Consider the following 19,099-nt stretch of genomic DNA (forward strand, 5'->3'; position numbering starts at 1 on the left):
TTGTGCATCTTTTTAAGGGAATTGAAATCTGTCTGTTGTCAATAGAGCTGTAGTCCTGATTTAATTCTTATGTTATTCACTCTGGTTTAAAATAACTGCCAGTAACATTGGCATAGAGTTACTCTAAGAGGCTAAAGCAGTTGCCGCAAAACATACCAGAGATTGCTGCAAGGAACCTTTCCCCAAGCAAATGCAGTGCATATTTATGTTCCTGGTGAGTTTCCCCTTGCTTGAATTTACTATTGCTTGTGAATTTGATCTTCCATTGTTTGCTTCTTGTCTCATTTGTCCCTTGTGTGTTTTTGAGATGAAGCTGTTACTTTAACTTGTTTATTATAGTACTAATATTAGTAAATAATATTAATATTACTAAATAATATTAATAGTTAATTAAGTAATAAGAATTAATTATTAACGTCTAATAAGATCTTTCTGTCATTACTGTAAAATAAACAATATTTTTTATAATTTTTTTTAATCTTTGCTGTTAGGAAGCTGAATGAGTAGTTTGAGTTTATAGTATCTTAAAGTCACTTACTGGTGTTTTATAAGTAATAAGTTCTAAATCAGTGGCCACAAATTTGTTACAGCTCATGTCCTAGCTCACTTATTATATGTTTCTTGCCTTTTACTGACAGTAGTGACTTGCACACTAGATAGGCTATTTCTTGCTAGCATTCATCTACTCTTATTGTCTCCACTTATTCACTGCATTCAAGTTATGGCTCCTATACATGGATAAGTTGAATGTATGCTGAAAGGATTTGCTGCTGTTACCCTGTGATACAGAAGAATGCAGAGTAAGAGCAAACACATCTGTGTGAATTGATCTAGACAATAGATACCTGTGATTAAGCTAACTACCCGCTGGATGTCACTATTGTTCCACTGAAATTCATCTGAGACAATATTTATCTAGAGTTGCGTGGCTGACAGCAAAGACCATTATCTTGCAGCAAACTGAAAATTTCTAATTGTGTTTGCAGGAATATTGTACATTTATATTCATCTTGAAACTGCATTTTACATCAAGGTTCACTATTTCATAATAATAAAAAAAAGAGCGTTGCCAAACCTTAAGCTGTGATGACTGTGTAAGTGCAGATAGTAATGAAAACCTACCAGCCAGCAGAGAAGCTTGCATTTATTATACTCAAGCCACTTGTTCTCATTATTATTCTCTTACTCTGCAATTGCTGGAGGTAATCTCAACACACTGAATGAACATTACCAGTCTCCTTGAATTTGCTTGGTACATTAGTTATTTTCTTTTCCCAAAGACCTGCCGTCTGTGTGATTTATTATTCTGAAATACCCCTTGAATATTACAGGAGCTAAGTCATTTATTTGAGAGGCCAAGTAGTCCACTGGCTAGAAGGGTGTCCTGGTGTGAGGAGATTGGATTATATTCTCAGTACTCAACCTGTGTATGATCTTGAGCAAATTACCTCAAATCTGTCACGTTTATTTGCCATCTTCTGTCTTCTCAACATACCATATAAACATTTAATGTGAGAAATTGTTGAAAGATGTTTGTACAGTGTCTAGCAGAGAAAGTCCTGATTTATTTTAAGATTTTTGGGGTGCCACACTAAAGTGGAACAGTTTTGTGTGGTGATTCCAACTTTCACACAAACTAACAGTTTTGTGTGGTGATTCCATTGTTTAAATAAAGGTAGACTGCAAAACCAATGAAAATGAAAACAGGCATGGAAGAGTAACTGCACTTTGTCTGTGTCTTGAAAAGCTCTGGTCTTCAAGGGGTAGCCCCAGAACAGAAGTTGATTTAAAAAACCAAACCAAACCAAGAAACAACCAAAACCAACACACACACACAAAAATAAAAACCAACCAACCAAAACTCCCACCAAAACCAAAACCCACCAAAATCCACAAACATAAAAACCCCAACACAACATTGCAAACCCCAGACACCTTCAAAATGCATTGTTACTCTCCTAAACTTGGAATATGTAGGCAGCATCAGATCCATTAAAGGATAGCCAGGTCATTAGAGGCACTCAGTCACATCTCCTTCCTCGAGTTGGTGCTTAAATGCCTTAAGGTTTAGAGGTTTCTGGGAGCCAGCATTGCTCTGATGCATCCTCTGAGGATTCCTTGACATCACTCCAGCAAGGTTTTAAGTTTGTGAGAGACTGGCACTAAAATATCCAAACCCCATATCAAACTACATATCTGCTGCCCAAGCTGGAGTGAAGCAAAGGAGAAATTTCTTCTTTGGAATCCTTGAGGCTTTAACAGTTTATATTCAGGAAAGAGGCAGCCTTTCACAGGGACTGAACATTGCTCAGCTAAGACCAGGTTGTTCCCTACAAGATTATTAGAATTTGTAACTCTGGTGGCCTAGCCACCCAAAACAAGTCACTTCTGTAGTGTTTAATGTGAGAATTATGAGACCAAGTTTAGCTTAGTTCATGTAGTCTTTGCACAGATGAAAGCATGGAGTTTGTAATGTACATTAACATGCTATGAAGCAGATTTAAAATGTTTTCTGAGCAATAGCCACTAGAGTGGGTTTAAAAAACTCAGCTCGCAGGCCTCAGTCTGTGCAAGAGGATTCAAAGAGTTATATTGGGCATCTTTTTTGTTGTGTAGACAGTGGTTTCGTTATCAATGACTATAGCAGCAATTAGACATTCATCTGTAGTCATTTGGTATGTATTTGGAAATTCATGAAAAGTGAATCTATAGTTTTTCAGGCAATAAATGAATTAGTTGATCTGAGCATGTCTGTGCTTGAATATAGACATGCTGGATTTTCATTGTTATTTTTATTATCCATCTATGATGATGGATAACATACTGGCTTTATTTTCTTTTTCATGATCATAATTAAATATTTTTTCCAAGGGAGGTAGTAATAATTTTACAGGTATTGTTTCCTGTAGGAGGTTATGAATTGGCTCCTTCTGAGTATTGTTATGGTGAGGACAAGGCTTAAAGAAACACAGAAGGAAGCATGTAAAGTCGAACTCAAGTTACGTACAACTCATTCACAATCACACTCCAGTAAAGAGTTTTAAAAGATGTATTGAATGTTTTTAAATAGCAAAAATTCTAAATTAATAGTATGAAATTGTTGAAATTATTTTCTGATTACAGTTAGCCCTCTCAAAACTAAATAGCAAAATTTTCTGTTATTTTTATATATATACACAGACACACGTGTGTGTGTATATGTATGTATATATAATGTATGTATGTTTTAGGACAAATCTGTCTTGTTTTGGCTGTACCTAATGTTAGTCCACTGCAGAGATTAAAGCCTTTAGAAGTATGGAGATGGTTCTTAACACAAAGTTTACAGCAAAATAATCCTTCAGTACAGAGATAACCAAGACCTGCTGGTAGAAAACTGAATCCTATAATAGGAAAGATAATTTGATGTGTATTGGCTTCTTACTAGCAACTTTCAAGGTGTAACTCAGGTTAAAAATCACAGCCTGCTCAGTACTGGGAAAACATCTCAATCATTTGCATTATTAATTGTGTGGGATCTTCTTTGCACTCAGTAAAACAGGGTCTCAGTGTTGCAGGGTTCAATACAGTCTCAAGCTTCTATTCTTGGCTATTTCTTCACTACAGTCCTTGAAATGAGAATGTTTTCATTATATGAAAAAAACCAAAACAATTTGCCTTAGATGTATTAGTTCTTTTCAAGAGATGTGTTCTAGCTTTGGTTTCAGTGGTATCTAGCATTTTTCAAGGTGATTGGCTGTGATTAGGTTTTTTCCAATAAAAATGCAGAAGAACATTTTGCTAAGGTTTTGCTTTTTCTAATATGCTGCAGTGAAACTGCTTTGTAGAAACATTCCTTCCCAAGTGATTGAAGACATGCAGTTTACTAAGCCAAATCAAGTCACAAAATAGAGATAATTAGATTACTGACTTGCTTCTATATAGGTGCCACTGTATTATTTCAAGAATGAAAGACACCCACACACACCCACACCCACACACACCCACCCTCCTTACCCCCTTCCTGATAGTCAAAATGGTATGATTTATTTGGAAATCTGGAGGATGTTATATTCTTCTGCAGCCAACACAAATACATGACTTTGGGAAAGGGAGGGCAGGGAGTATCTGTGCTATAAATCTGTATTTTTGAGAATCACTGATGAATGACTGCGCATTAGAGATGAACATCTGTGAATTCTGTAATGATGTTAGGGCTTTGCTAAGAGAGAAAAATAATTTGTCACTGATTTCTTTAAGGATTTTTGGATGCACTCAGCTCGGTGAGTACCCAATTTTCTCAGAAAGCCCTTTGCAGTTGTATTATTTCTAAAATGTACACTGTTTGGCTTTGTACGTAATGAAGCTTTATTTAGTTATTAGAGGGACAGTGTGCAAAGCACATGACAAAACCCTAAAAAGCTCAGCCCAGCAAATAAAAAGAAATAGAAGAAAATGACAGATTTAATGGTTTCCTCAGCTGTCTTTGACAGTCTTTGAAAAGAGAATTTCTAATGAGCACTGAAACAAATGTGTGCAGGAAGTGGTCTTGCTTTTGCTGCTGCACATTTGAGTTCCTCTAATTGCATCAGTAAGGAATTTCTACTCCTCACTTAATGAATGCCTTTTGACTGCTTTCTGAAAGGCAACTGGATGTAGGGGATAAACACTGGCACCTTTTATATGAAGTCGCGTAAACAGGTTTCAATTAATTGTTATCGGCCCTAAAAACACTGCATTATAATGCAGTTATTTTTATTTTAAAATGTTTATTAAGTCTAGGCTTCCCTCTGCTTTGCTTTTGATGTGATACCTCATATCCTAAGACAGTGCTTTAACTCCCCACTGGCTTTTTGTTACAGCTTGTGTTGGGCAGAAATAGGACATTTTTTCAGAGCTGCTCCTGCACTGTCTCTTTCCTCAGACAACTCAGTATTCATATGACGCTACAGTACCTGGGTGTTTAGTTTGGTCTTGGTTCAAAAAGTGAGTTTCAGAGCAAAGGCTGGGGTTAGGTGTGTGCGTGGGGAGGGAGGTGGGAAAGGGGGATGACTGAGCTTGATCACCACCCCCCCCTTGTTGTAATTTTTCCCCCTACATAGAGGCACAGTCGCTGCAGGTGCAGTGGATTACTTACGAAATAAGTTTTCTATTTAAAAACAAGAGAGACTTTAATGAAATCAGGAGAGGGTTTGTACAATAGGTATTGTATTAAACCAGAGCTCAGGCTTCACATTGATTGCGGTATTTAAATTTCAATGAGTTGATTATGTATGGGAGTAAAATGACCAGTATTATGAATGTACAAAAGAGAGACATGGAAGAGCTGTGCCAGAAAAGTGAGAAAAACGTTCCCTTTATAGTCCCTAGAGTTCAATAAAGCACCACTATTCCCCAGCTTTTAAAAGCTCTTTTATCACAATGGTTCATACCTCACATTCCCTGGAGCCTGATTTGTTATACGTGCAGGGTCCTGTTCCGTTCAGCAGCATCTCACTGGTTTCAGTGTTGGTAGGTTTGTAATCTACATAAAATTCCTGTGTGCTTGGAGTCATTTGCTTCAGTGACTGTCTTTTCTTTTTCCTGTGCCTTCTCATGAGGGAGCGCTGCTGCAGCTGCTTCATACTGGCTGGGTAACGCTTCCATGACACATAAATTACCAGCAGGATCACAAGCACAGACAAGAAAAGGGCTACGCTGCCTGCTATGATTTTATGGAAGGAGATATGTTCTGTGTCATGCGCAGGTTCAGAGCTGGATTCAGTGGCTCCAATAGTTGGGGGCAGAGGGGGCTTGCTGTCATGTTTAGGCCTGGTGAGTTTTGGTTTAAACGTTGGCTTTGGGAGAGCTCGTGCTAGTTCAAACCTTTCTGTAGTACTTTTGCCACAGATGCTATAGTTTTTCACTGCATCAATAACATTCACCCCTTGCAGCTCTTTGGGGCTGGCACAAATAATTGTATTTTCCCTCAGCCCTTTAAAACTTTTAAGCCAGTTTACCAGGGAGCAAATGTTTCTGCTGCATTCCCATATATTCCCAGAAAGGCTGATGTCATTGAGAGATATCCAAGAATCCAAAATTTCTTGACCAATAAATGTGAGCTTGTTTGAATCCAGGTTGAGGCGCTGTAAATTGGGCACACACTGAAAAACACTAGGTCCACTGAAAGCTTCTATTTCATTGCCAGATAAATCAAGTCTTTGTAATGAGCTCCAGGTCCAGGACATAGTTTGTCCTATCACACTGATTTTATTCCACTGTAAATAAAGGTTTTGAAGGCTGACTAGCCTTGGAAAAAGTGCCAGGTTGAGCTTAGAAAATTGATTGTGCTCCAGATGCAGCTCTTTCAGTCTGATCATGCCTGCAAAGACATTCCTTGCTAAACTTCTGATGCGATTATAACCCAGGTCCAACAGTTCAAGGTTTCTACAATCTTGAAATATTCGAACAGGGATGGTTCTTAGGGAATTGGACCGCAAATGTAAACTCAGCAGCTTCCTTAAGCCCCTGAACTGTTCAGATCCCAGAGACTGCAGCTGATTGTATGACAGATCCAAATTCCGGAGATTTGACACAGGTCTGAAGGTATTATTAAGAAAATAGGAGATTCTGTTGGAACTCAAGATCAACTCTTTTAGTCTGCGTATTCCACTGAAAGCATTTTCGTCAATATTGCTGATGTGGTTATGGTCTAAATAGAGCCAGGTGAGTTGATTAAGACCTTTAAATTGATTGTATTTTAGTTTTTGGAGGATGTTATATCGAAGGGACAAACCTAAACAACCAGCAGATATACTTGAGGGAATCTCCTGCAATTTCTGAGATTCACAATATACCATTTTGCCTTCACACCTACAGCCCTTAGGGCATCCTCGTTCAGCAGAAGAAAGCATTGTCAGTAATACAGTAGGGGCTATTACCAGAGCTACAGCTGATCCGCTCAGTAGCCTAATTACATTGAAACCTGGAAATAAAAACAACTTAGAAAAGTTATCCCCCCACACATCAGTCATTTCTTTCAATCATGCTAAAATCTTTTATTTCAACAATCATTTAAAAATCCCTAGCTCGACTCAACTACTTTTCACACTGTTTTCTTTACTCAGATTTTTTTTTTAAAGAATACCTTTATAGAAATACTGAAAAACATCTGGGTAAAAGATGTAATCCCTAATCAATTTAACTGTAATAATAAAGCATATCAAGGTAAGTCTATGGAGTAATTTAAGCACAGGCTATGCAGTGACTATTAACTCTACATTAAAAAAATAACATGAAAAACATACCCATCCTTTGTGTTGTTCAAAGGTCGTCCTTAGGTCTTTTGTTTTTTGCTTAGTGTGCCACAAGCATGGCAGCCCCTGTCAGCTGCACTGTAGTGAGTCAGGGCTCGCTGACACTCGGGAAGAAAAATTGGACCCCTTGGGAGATGGACCGATTTTGGAACATTATTCTTTGCCAGCCATGTAGAATACTCCAAGAATAAATCAATCCCAACACAGCATTCGCAGCAAAATGTCAGATTCTTCCTAGGTAATAGGATCTTCATGGATATTACGTTTTTGCATCTTTAGTTAAGAACCTGGCTTTTAAAATATCATTTTAAAGGAAAGCATGTTAAATTCCTCCAAGCACCATTTAGCTATCTGAATTCACACATCTGTATTCCATAGAACAGCAGTTCCCTTACTTAGTACCCGGTCCAGCTAGGAAGCTGCTTTGTAGCATAGAAGGTTGAATAAGCCCGCACAACAAACAAGCCCTGCTCACTTCTGCATACTGTCATTCTGAAAGCTCCGTCCGACTGTTGCTTTGGTTTCGGTGAATGCAGTCTTATGTAAAGCTGCCCCCAGTGGTGAAGAGTATTATGGGCATGTGCAGAAATGCCTTCCTTTTATCCTGCAAATGAGTAAGCTCTGCTGGGAAGAGTGACTGTTCACAGTGACTAATAGAAGCAGAATGGGCAGCATCGATGTAAACTAGCGAGGTGTGCTGGAAGATCCAAATCCTCTTAGTCTCTTCTGCTGTTTATGAAAGCTGGTTTGCATCTTTGAACTTAACAGCTCAGCATGCACTGCCAAGACTTTTGTCTGAAGGGCTAACATGACATTGGTAGAACATAGATAGAAATTTTCACTCATAGGGGTTGTTGTGGATTTTTTTCTTTTTTTCCTTACTGCATTTGATGTATCTACATGACCTTTTTGCAATAATTCACTATTTTTTAGTGAAGTATCAGCCCTCTCAGTATGTCTCTTATCAAGTGTTTCTGTGGGGACACTATATTTTACAACATGAAAAATGTTTTGGAGCTGACATTTTGCCTTTTTCTTTTTTCTTCTCTGTTAAAAGGCACAGTGCCAGGAGGATATTGTGCTCATTTATTTTCCAACTTGCTGTCACTTTGTTCCACAGCACTAACACTTCAAACACAGCCTTCTGTAACCCTTACAATGTAGGGACTAAGCAGCTTGGTGTAGTACCTTAATCAGGTGAATTGCATTTACTGTAACTTATGATGTGTACAGGATTTTTTGTGAAGGTACAATATGCAGAGGGTTTTTTCAGATGTGTGACACGTAAAGAGCTGCCTTCTCTTTCCTTATTCCTCCCTTCTTTCCTGCACATAGTAGAGAAAGGACACATCCTTTTGTCTGTGTAGAGCAAAGGTAAGATGGCATTACAGCAAATGCACCATGCTGGCAGTCCTCCTTCACCAAGAAATATGTGATCAGAGATGATGGTGGGGAAATATAAAATCATGACTCTTTATTGTGCAAGAATAGTCTAGAGCCTGAAGAGAAGTATGCTGCTCGTTAGAAGAGGAGTACAGATTACAGTCCCTCAAATGCAACCAGACAGCTCTGAGAACTGCTTTTCCTTTCTGAGGCAGAATCCTTACCCCTTGGAGTAATGTGCTTTGACTTTTCCCCTACTATTCACTGCTGTGAGCATAGAACTTAAAATGAGGTGAAACCCGAAATTTTCCACACATTAAAATGCCAACATTGCTTGGTACTTACTTAGTCTGTGAATGACTTCAGGCTCAGAGTAATCCCACTAGTATTAATGCACCTATCCATGGTGCCTAAATTAGGAGCACTGTCACCCCTGGCTAACAGCTGTAAACATCTTTCATGTGAGTCAGAAATACATACCTGCGTCAAGGCACATCCTGTGAAAATTCTTTCCTTTGGGTCAGATCTGTGGAGATCAAAAGGGTTAACTCCATTAATCTCTGTCATTGTCACCATCTCTCATTCTCTACCACAGCTTGTTTCTGGCCCTTAGATCTATCTGTAGGGTTGAGGAGCCAACAACAAACTGCAGACTGCACTGGGAACTGCAATAGTCTGGAGAGCTGTTCTGCTGACAGCAGTGTTACATGTCAGTCCTGGTGCACTTGTTGTAGGCTTTGGGATCTCTCTGGATTCGATGGATCAGGAATGACAGTTTCAGAAGACAATTCAGACCTTTGGTAACCCAATTTGCCTCTTAGAACTGCTGCTCTTCCTCTGTTGATAGTAGAGGTGCCTGTAAGAAGTAAACTGTTTATTGACATGGCTCAATTAGGTTCCTAAACTTAGATGGCATGAAACTAGGTCTGCATCTTTATCTGGTTCAAACACAGCATGTAAAGCTTCAGATAACATCCAAATTCTTTTTTCTTAAGAGTTGGTGCTACTCAGTATACCAGCTCATTCTGTGCCTTCTGCCCAACTTTGTCAAGTCTCTGAATTTTCCTCTTTTGTTTCCTCTCCCTCCTCCATCTTCATGTGGAGTTAACAAGTAACTTCTCTGCCACCATGAGTGAGCAGAGCTTCGGCAGCTCTTCCAGGGTTTTAATAATTGCCAATATAATACTGGACAAATAAGAGGGAACAGCCACTTTTTTACCATGAGTTATTTTCATTTTTCTGAAAGGGACGAGACATCAAGAGATGAACAGAGAGAGCATCAAATTTATGTTAATGGATTGCCAAATTGAATTTTCTTTACTGAGATACTTTTTGAATTACACAAGCAGGAAAAGTGCCAGTGTCTGATAAACAGGTTTTGAAAATTTCATTTCTGTATCTTCGTACAGCTGAATGGATTCTTTTCAAATTGTGGAAATAAAGCTGTGCCCAGTAGGAAACATTTCATACAAAATTTCAGACTAGTCCAACCATATTATAAACTATGAAAAATAGAAATTATGTTAAAGCTGTGTTTTAGATAACTTTTGTAGGTTGTTTAATCTTTACTATGTATCAACGCCACCTTATATAACTGTGCAACCCCTTTGCATTACCATGTAACTCATGTAACCAGGAAGAATGAAATTGAGGCCAAAGTAGTTAACATCTCTTATAGATAAGCTAGTTTTCATTAGAAGTAATACTACAATTCCTGAATGCCTAAAATGCACTGTTGAAGGCTTGGTGTGAATGTAACTCTACTCCATGTGAGTTGTCCTGGGTTCAGCAGCAGCAGTCAGTTTTTCTCCTTAGTAGCTGGTGCAGTGCTGTGGTTTTGACTTTCGGCCTGGGAATAATACTGATAAAGCCGATGTTTTCAGTTGCTGGTCAGAATGTTTACCCTGACCAAGGACTTTGTGAGTCTCATGCTCTGCCAGGGAGGAGGAGAAGCCAGGAGGAAGCAGAGACAGGACACCTGACCCAAACTAGCCAAAGAGGTATTCCGTACCACAGCACGTCATGCCTGGGGATGTAACTGGGAGTTTCCCAGAAGGGCACATTCTCTCTCTGTCGGGCTCATTTTCGGAGGGTGGTATCGTATTCTCTTCCCTTGTTATTTCTCTTATCATTATTATTATTGGTGGTAGCAGTAGTGATTTGTGTTATACCTTAGTTACTGGACTGTTCTTATCTCAACCCGTGGGAGTTACATTATTTCGATTCTCCTCCCCATCCCTTTGGGGGGGGGGGGGGGCGGGAGTAGGAACTGTGTGGCTAACTTGACGACTGGCTTAAACCACGACATGAGTTCATATGTATTCTTGCACACAGTTTATAGTTTGGGATTTCAGCCTTAGACATAAATTGAGGTGCCACAGAACCTGTGAAGCTTATTAGTTTTGAGTTGTACACCTCCATGATCATTCCAACTTGTTTTTTTGGGATTTCATAGAGAGGGAAAATGGCATAGATCAGAAAATACTTTGAGAAATGTGTACCTAAATATGTCTTAACATTTATGCAGGTGAAAAAGGGTGTGTTGGGTGGAGCCTGTGATGAATACACTGTTTTCTTTATTAGAATGTGTCCTGGGTTCAGCAGCAGCAGTCAGTTTTTCTTCTTCTTAGTAGCTGGTGCAGTGCTGTGGTTTTGACTTTCGGCCTGGGAATAATACTGATAAAGCCGATGTTTTCAGTTGCTGGTCAGAATGTTTACCTTGACCAAGGACTTTGTGAGTCTCATACTCTGGCAGGGAGAAGGGGAAGCCGGGAGGAAGCAGAGACAGGGCACCTGACCCAAACTAGCCAAAGAGGTATTCCATACCACAGCACGTCATGCCCAGGATGTAGAACTGAGAGTGCCCGGAAGGGCTAGAATGCTGCCGGGTGGAGGGCGAAGTACCGGTTGGTTAGTGGTTGTATTCTCTTCCCTTGTTATTTCCTTTATCATTATTATTGGTGGTAGCAGTAGTGATTTGTGTTATACCTTAGTTATTAAACTGTTCTTATCTCAACCCGTGGGAGTTGCATTCTTTCGATTCTCCTCCCTGTCCCTCCAGGAGGGGGAGGAAAGGGTCGGGGGGGAAGTGGACTGCGTGGTTCTGATGTACGGCCTGGGCTTAAACCGTGACAGAATGACAGACAAATAAAAGTCAAAATTGTTTGGAAATGAAGCACTATCCCAAGGTAGTGATGGCCTAGATTTTCCTCTTGTTACTAAACTTTCAATAGGTTTTCTGCCTGGAAATTGTTCTAGATGGATTTCACTATTACCTGATTTTGTAGTAATTTGCTTTAATTTAGTTTCATGATTGATTTTGGTTTTGCTTATATAGATAAATTCTAGTATATTTTCTTTTTTCATTTATTGTGGCTGTGGTGTCTGTACTTAGATGCAACTTCCCTATGGAAAGCTTAACATGAACTACAGCTGGAATAGTAGAAAGTGAATCAAAAGATGACATACACTGTGAAAGCCTGTTCCTCCACAGAGCTAGTTTGGAATTTAAACATTTTGAAGAAGAAAGGGGAAACAGCAAATCTTGCCATTTTTAGGGTTATGAGAAAGCACCTCTAATGACCAGGTACATCTGTTTGCTAAGTACATTTGAAAAAGGGGAGTGACATAATGATCAGGCTCCAGTAGAATGGGGATGAGGAGTGCAGGGAAGAGATATAAACTTCCCAAAGCCTAAGGAACCAGCAGTTAGGAGATGCTGGTGGGAATTCATGTAAATCAGCATTCAAAACCTTCTCTTGTTCTGTCACTTGCTTCTCATCAGCCTTCCTGAGGACATTTCATGCTTACTCTTTAAAATGCAGTTCTTGTTCAATGATACTGTACCCCCAAAAAAAAAAAAAAAAAAAAAAAAAAAAAAAAAAAAAAAAAAAGAAATAATAAAGAAAAAAATATTTCCATTTCTGTTACTCCCATAAGAAATCTATTCAGAAAAGCAGTATGATCTTTCTAGCCACACTGCATTATGTTCTTAGCACACAAACTTCAGAATTTTGACTTCTGGATACAGCATTTTTCTGTTCACGGATAGAGCTCCTGGGTCTAGGAGTGCCTTTATGTGTGTAATTGCATGATCCTTTGGAGAACCATAGTTAACAAGTGCTGCGCTGTGTTCTTTTTGGTTTATGAAGTGACAACACATGTCTTTCCCTTGACTTTATTTCACTATAAAGAAACTAGGAGTCAGTTGGGTTAGCAATAGTAGTTTGTTCTAAATGGTACTGTAGTGTGTTACTGTATCATTAAGAGTAGATAAGTCTAATAAAATGTGTTTACAATTTTTGAGCCAGTGATTAAATGAACCTGCTGTTCCATGAGGATCAGATTAGAGCTGGGGGAGTGTAAGTCCCAGTGTAAATATCAGAGCGTGGGAAGACAGAGAGGAAACTCAGGATGCAGGATTGGCTAAAGGCAGATATAAAGGAAGTGTGGGAAAGCCAGATTCAAGGAACATGCAGGCAAGGGAAATTGAGGCAACAGAAAATGCTCTGAAGAAACAGGGAAAGAGGACTAAGAGTAGGGAGGGTCTTATCCCAGCGGTTTGTCTGTACTGACCTAAAGGGCCATGGTGGTAAAGTGGTAGATGGATAAGTGAAAATATCCCCTTGCTCTCCTGCTAGGAGCAGTTAGCTTTGCAAGGCTTCCCCTGGCCTCTGAAAGGATCCCATGTTACGAATTCTGCGATAAGATGAAGGAACATCTGAAGCTGAATAGGAGCCGTGCCCCCTTTTTTGGAGTCAGTAAACTCCTTAACATCCGATTGCTTGTAGAGGACATCAGGGACACATCTGTCAGTTTCTGTATACCCGGAGGATTTCCTCACTGCTGTGCTTCTTCACAGGGCAACACAGGCTATTGCTTTCCTCATGCACAGTTACACACTGTTGAATAAAGAAGCTTTTCCAGCTGTACAGTATTGTTTAAATCTGTACATTGTGGTTAGGTCACAGAGGTCTTTAAGCTGTCCCAGGGTAGATAATGTTGCATATAAAAATGATCCTGACAGTGTCCATTCTGGCCAGAGGGAAAGGAGGATGTTCTGAGCATGTCCTGTCCTATTGGTAAGAACAGGAACATTTGACTGAGGACTAATGAAGTGGTAGTAGTGTCAGTAATATGGCCATTTTGACAGTGTTTTATTTTCCACCAAATCCTAGACCTTTGCAGTCTTCAATGTTGATGTGTAGTTAAAAACCTCAGGGCTAGCCTTTCCTTCTCAGCTGTTCTCTCTGCCTTCATGCCTTTGCCTAAAGCTTCTCCTTGTTATCTGCTACCCTACATATATTGAGGAACAAATACCTATATGTATATCTGAGGAACAAATATTTATCAGTTGCTCAGCTGTACAGTGCATGTTCACACGTGTTCTTAGGAATTTCAGACATTCCGTATTATGCATTTCATTAATTGCTCCTTGTTTTTCCAAATTGAACTGCCTTGGTATCTCACCATATGCTGAAGCTGTAGAGTTCAGGTCAGCATGGGAATATCTATTGTCTGCTGTGCCTCTTTGACTGCTAGAGGGATGCAACTGGCAAGAACTTTCATTATAGGCAAGTCATGACATCCACATCATATCAAAAGATATTAAAAATCTTATAACGTGCTTTCCAAATTTCAGCTTTTACTGTAATTATCTTTTGGTCTTAGTATCTCCGCTTATGAGAGAAGGGATAGTGACATTTAATTATCCTATAAGTTGATCAGCATAATAGATGACTTGCTTTGCTTTTTGTCTGACACTGGTTACTTTCAAACGTGTCTTTTCCATCTTAAGCCATCTTACTCTGCTCTCGTGAGACCTCACTTGGAGTATTGTGTGCAGTTCTGGTGTCCTCAACATAAAAAGGACATGGAAGTGTTGGAACAAGTCCAGAGGAGGGCCACAAGGATGATCAGGGGACTGGAGCACCTCCCGTATGGAGACAGGCTGAGAAAGTTGGGGCTGTTCAGCCTGGAGAAGAGAAGGCTGCGTGGAGACCTCATAGCAGCCTTCCAGTATCTGAAGGGGGCCTACAAGGATGCTGGGGATGGACTCTTCATCAGGGACTGTAGTGACAGGACAAGGGGTAATGGGTTCAAACTGAAACAGAGGAAGTTTAGATTGGATCTAAGGAAGAAATTCTTTACTGTTAGGGTGGTGAGGCACTGGAATGGGTTGCCCAGGGAGGTTGTGAATGCTCCATCCTTGGCGGTGTTCAAGGCCAGGTTGGATGAGGCCTTGGGTGGCATGGTTTAGTGTGGGGTGTCCCTGCCCATGGCAAGAGGGTTGGAACTAGATGATCTCAAGGTCCTTTCCAACCCTAACTATTCTATGATTCTATGATTCTATGATTAGTTTTTGGACTTTCAACACAAGTTATTCCGTATCTGTTGTTGCTCTTATTACTTGCTATTGGTATAATTTATTTTGATGCACTTTTTTTGATCTAGAATGATGAAATAGCAAAGTTCCATGTGAGGCCAATATCATTGTGAAATGCAGGAAAACAGGCTTTTTTTTTCAAAATGCAAAATTATCTTAAATCTTTGATTAATAAAGCTTGTCAACTTCTGTTCACTGCAGGACCTTTTTTTTATCTTACAAGAGTACCATTTTGAAAACTGTTTTGGAATCTTCTGAATACTGCCTGTAATTTTCCATATAAAATTTGTGACAGGTGGCTAACATTTTTCAGCTAGTTGAAATAAAATGTATATATACACAGCATTTCTTAGGATCAGACTTACATTAGTAGATAAGACAATTGTTCTTGTACTCCCTAGTCTTACTGCTCTTCAGTGCAAACAGTAATACAGGTGTAAGCAAGTAAAGAATGCAGAATAGTTTGATTTCGTTTGACTTGTTGAAATATTCTTAAATAATTCCATTTTCTCCTTTCACTTGCTTATGCATGAACAGCTCTACAGGGAAAACCACATTCTAGCTTACCTCAATTAGGACTCATACTTGGACTCAAGTGTGGTATTCTGAGACTGTGATTTCAAATCCAAAGACAGGTGAAGTGATGTGTTATTATACAGCATTAGTAACATTTTGAAGAGAAAACTAAACATGACAGTTGAGCAGATTTGCAACTGAAAGAGAAAAACATGAACAAAGTTAAGAAGCATATAATTATGTTCATTCACACTGTGACTAGCATAAAAATGATTTATTCCAAATGGTTACAGTTGTGTGTTTAGTCACTTCCTTCCCTGGCTTCAGCCTAATTCTGTTTTCTGGCATTTGCCTGCAAAAAAATACATGTTTGTGCTCTTTTTCATCAAAAGGTTCAGGGTTTTTTTTAGCTTTCAATAATTCGATGAAGTCTTTTTTAATTAAGGCAAGCTACAGCAGTTTTTAGATATTCCAGCTTTAGTAGCTGCTGCTCCTGAGAAAGTTTAGAATCTTAATTATACTGACAGTCTTGGTTAGTTACCCGAACTGTAACCTGCTTCTACTTCATCACAGAGGTCTCTCGTCCATGCCCAGTAATGATGGACTACAACTTTCTGGTTTAAAAAAAAAACAAAACAAAATTTGGAATGTTGCAGGTCCATTTTGGCTATTCTATTCTGTATTTGCCGTCCTTCTTATTCTTTTCCCGTTGGTGTGTCTGGCAAACAGAGCTCTGAAAAAAACATACGTGATTTAAATGACATATTAGCTCATCTTTTCAGGCCATGCCTACCAAAGAAAATTGTCCTAAATTAAATGTGATTAAATAAAAAAACAAACATGCACCCGAATCCCAGCATATTTAAATGTTTTGCAGAAATGCAACGGACTCCAATATAAGTAATTTCAGAACAAAAACCTTGGTTACAGCAGATCTATTTTTGTTTCTGTGAGAGTACACACTACTGTTTATTAAAACTAAGTGTCTTTTATCCAGTGAACAGGACAGCAAACAAATGACAAAACCAACTCAGAGGGACTCAAATATTATACGTGGCATTTGTCTGCTATGTCGCAGTATAAAACAATAAATGTCTGCAAAATGTTAATTTCTGATTGACCAAAATGTTGAAGAGTGCCGCAGGCACAGGGAGGAAGAGAGGAAGCTGACATGAAAAGAACTGGAGCATTCACTCTTTCTTCTCTTTCTTGCAACAACAGTCAGATAGGGGTTTGTTTGGTTTGGTTTTGGTTTTTTTTTTTTATTTTGTAAATTCTTCTATCCAGTATTCTCTGTCTCTTAAGTAGGTAAGAAGCTTAAAACCACCTTTCTCTCTTATAGCTTAGCTGCATACAGAAAAGGTTAGAAAGCAAGAAGTGCTGCCAGTTGATAACCAAGTAGAGACTCTGGTCAGCCCACATAGTGGAGACATTGAAGAGCTGAACCTGAGTGAGTCAACAGCTTCATTTCTGTGTCTCTAAATGGTAACAGGAATTGGGAGAAAACAGTAAGGTCTTGTAAATATGAGCTGTTTCAAAACCAAACATTTTGCCTCAGACACAGGAAGCAGCCACATCTCCATCCACTTGTTCTGACAAGCCACCTCTTTTGTCATAAATATATGACAGAAAATCTTCTGTCTAATAGAGAGAACATGTAAATCATGTGACTTGCTGATTTGATCTTACAGCATATGTTTGTGTCATCACTTGCTTGTCATTTGGACAGATTGACTGAAATCCAGAGCATTAATAGTCGTGTACCAGTATAATTAACACAACAAAAATACTTCTTGTGGGAATTTCTAGTGCTGTATGTTGAGCAGTTTCCCATGTTACTTTGTAAGACTGTAAGCTTGTAGAAAAGGAATGTGCTTTATTATAGCAATGTAAGATTGAAAGGGACCCTAATCTTAAGATAACTATGTAAAAATCTGATACACAGAACAACTATGAATATAGTGATCTCAAAATGTTGTTTTATTTGAAATTCCTAGAAAAAGTAGCAAAGAACTTTTCAGGGGAAGCCAAATATACCTTTAATTTTTTTAAAAAAAACTTTTTTTTTAATCTGTATGCATAATTTCACCTGTATAGTATAGTACACTGTGGTAATTGAACCCCACAATGCAATTTCTGTGCAATTCTTTCTAAGGTGATGTGCCTTGGTGCTGTTTGCCTGCATAAAAAATTCACATAATGAAAGCTAAAAGACATAAAAGTCTCATGTTTCAATGTAAAAGCCAAAAAGTAACTAACGGTTTTTAGGGGGAAAAGAAAAAAAAAGGACTGTATGGCCATAGTACTGAATAAGAGCTGTTTCTTATGAAGATCTTTGCATTTTCCTTTAAAATACTTAGTACTTGTCACTGTGAGACAGAAAGCTGGAAGAGACCTAGTTCTGTTATCTGATACAGCATTTTCAATGTTCTTCTCTGTGTGAATTAGTCAAGTAGAAATATACTGTTAGAATAGGGAAAATGGATAAAAGTCTAGGTGTATACCAGTGTATGAGAGAATCTCCGAAAGCTCTAAGTGTCCTTGTATGTATTTCCTCCTTGCATAAATAGCATGGTATTTTGTATCAGATACTTGCTGATCAAAGATTAAGATTTTAAAGAAGTTGATAATTCATATGTTCACATAAGTACCAGGATTTAACAGTCCACCCTTCCTTACACACAGAATCACAAGAGGAACATAGGAGTGAATATGCCAGGCTCTGTAACAGTTTAACTGCAAGAGTTGATTTTGCAAAGCTACTTTATTTTGATTTTAAAAAAAGTTTTATCTAAAGCCAGATTTAGAAAAGGTTTCTAGTAACAGTTACTACTCTGGTTATTTGTATCTGGGTACAAAGTCCAATCGGTTTGTAACAGTTATTGTACCTTTAGTGAGAACTGGAAGCCTACTCCTGTCATTGCCCATTACTGACATAGTGGGAATTAGCACAGTACTGATAAACTTCTAGCTTGGATTTTCTGCTTAGAAAAAGTTGTTGTAAATTAGATCAGGGACACTGAGAAAGAGAGTTCTTACTCATTGTAGCACAGTTTTTTTACAGTCAAATGTCTTAACTGATGGCAGTATTAATTATCACGTAATGAATGTAGTTCGTTTGCTCAATTTCACAGTGAGAGAGGATTCTCCATTGGTGTATGTTTTTCTCTCTGTTTTAGAATATTTAATCCCGTATCATATCATGAACTAGTACAACAAGTTTCATCCAAAGCTTATGGGAGGAATTGCTGACCCTTTTAAGTCTGGCAAAATTAGCCTCTTGAATGTTCTGCATATAATTTAATACATATGCCAGTGACCTTTCTTCTGTTGCTCTTCTTTTTACAACTACTGGAAGTACTTGATAGCTATTTTATGTCCTACTTCAAAGTGTTTGTATTCTTTGCTTACATTGCCACTTACCTGGCATTTTTTACTCAAGGCCACTTGCAGGAAAAATACATGAAGTCCTATATGTCCCACTGTGCCTAGAATATATTTTAAAATAAAGCTTTCAGTGCTTTACAAGTTTGCATCCTCT

The 19,099-nt window shown here is 38.6% G+C and overlaps 2 protein-coding genes across 2 annotated transcripts in view; one reads left to right on the top strand and one right to left on the bottom strand.

Moving 5' to 3' along the window:
- Positions 1 to 6,992, bottom strand: part of LRRTM3 (leucine rich repeat transmembrane neuronal 3) — a gene marked incomplete at both ends in the record, with an annotated part of 88,394 nt that extends 81,402 nt beyond the window's left edge. Inside the window, one exon of the mRNA XM_080621930.1 lies at positions 5,412 to 6,992. Within this exon, the coding sequence (XP_080478056.1) occupies positions 5,412 to 6,992 (1,581 nt within the window). The remainder of the gene's footprint in view (positions 1 to 5,411) is intronic.
- CTNNA3 (catenin alpha 3) overlaps positions 1 to 19,099 on the top strand; it is a gene marked incomplete at its 3' end in the record, with an annotated part of 502,263 nt that overhangs the window by 221,541 nt on the left and 261,623 nt on the right. The gene's annotated exons all lie outside the window — the stretch shown is intronic.

This window comes from Psittacula echo (assembly GCF_963264785.1).
Source record: "Psittacula echo genome assembly, chromosome: 6".
Lineage (NCBI taxonomy): Eukaryota > Metazoa > Chordata > Aves > Psittaciformes > Psittacidae > Psittacula > Psittacula echo.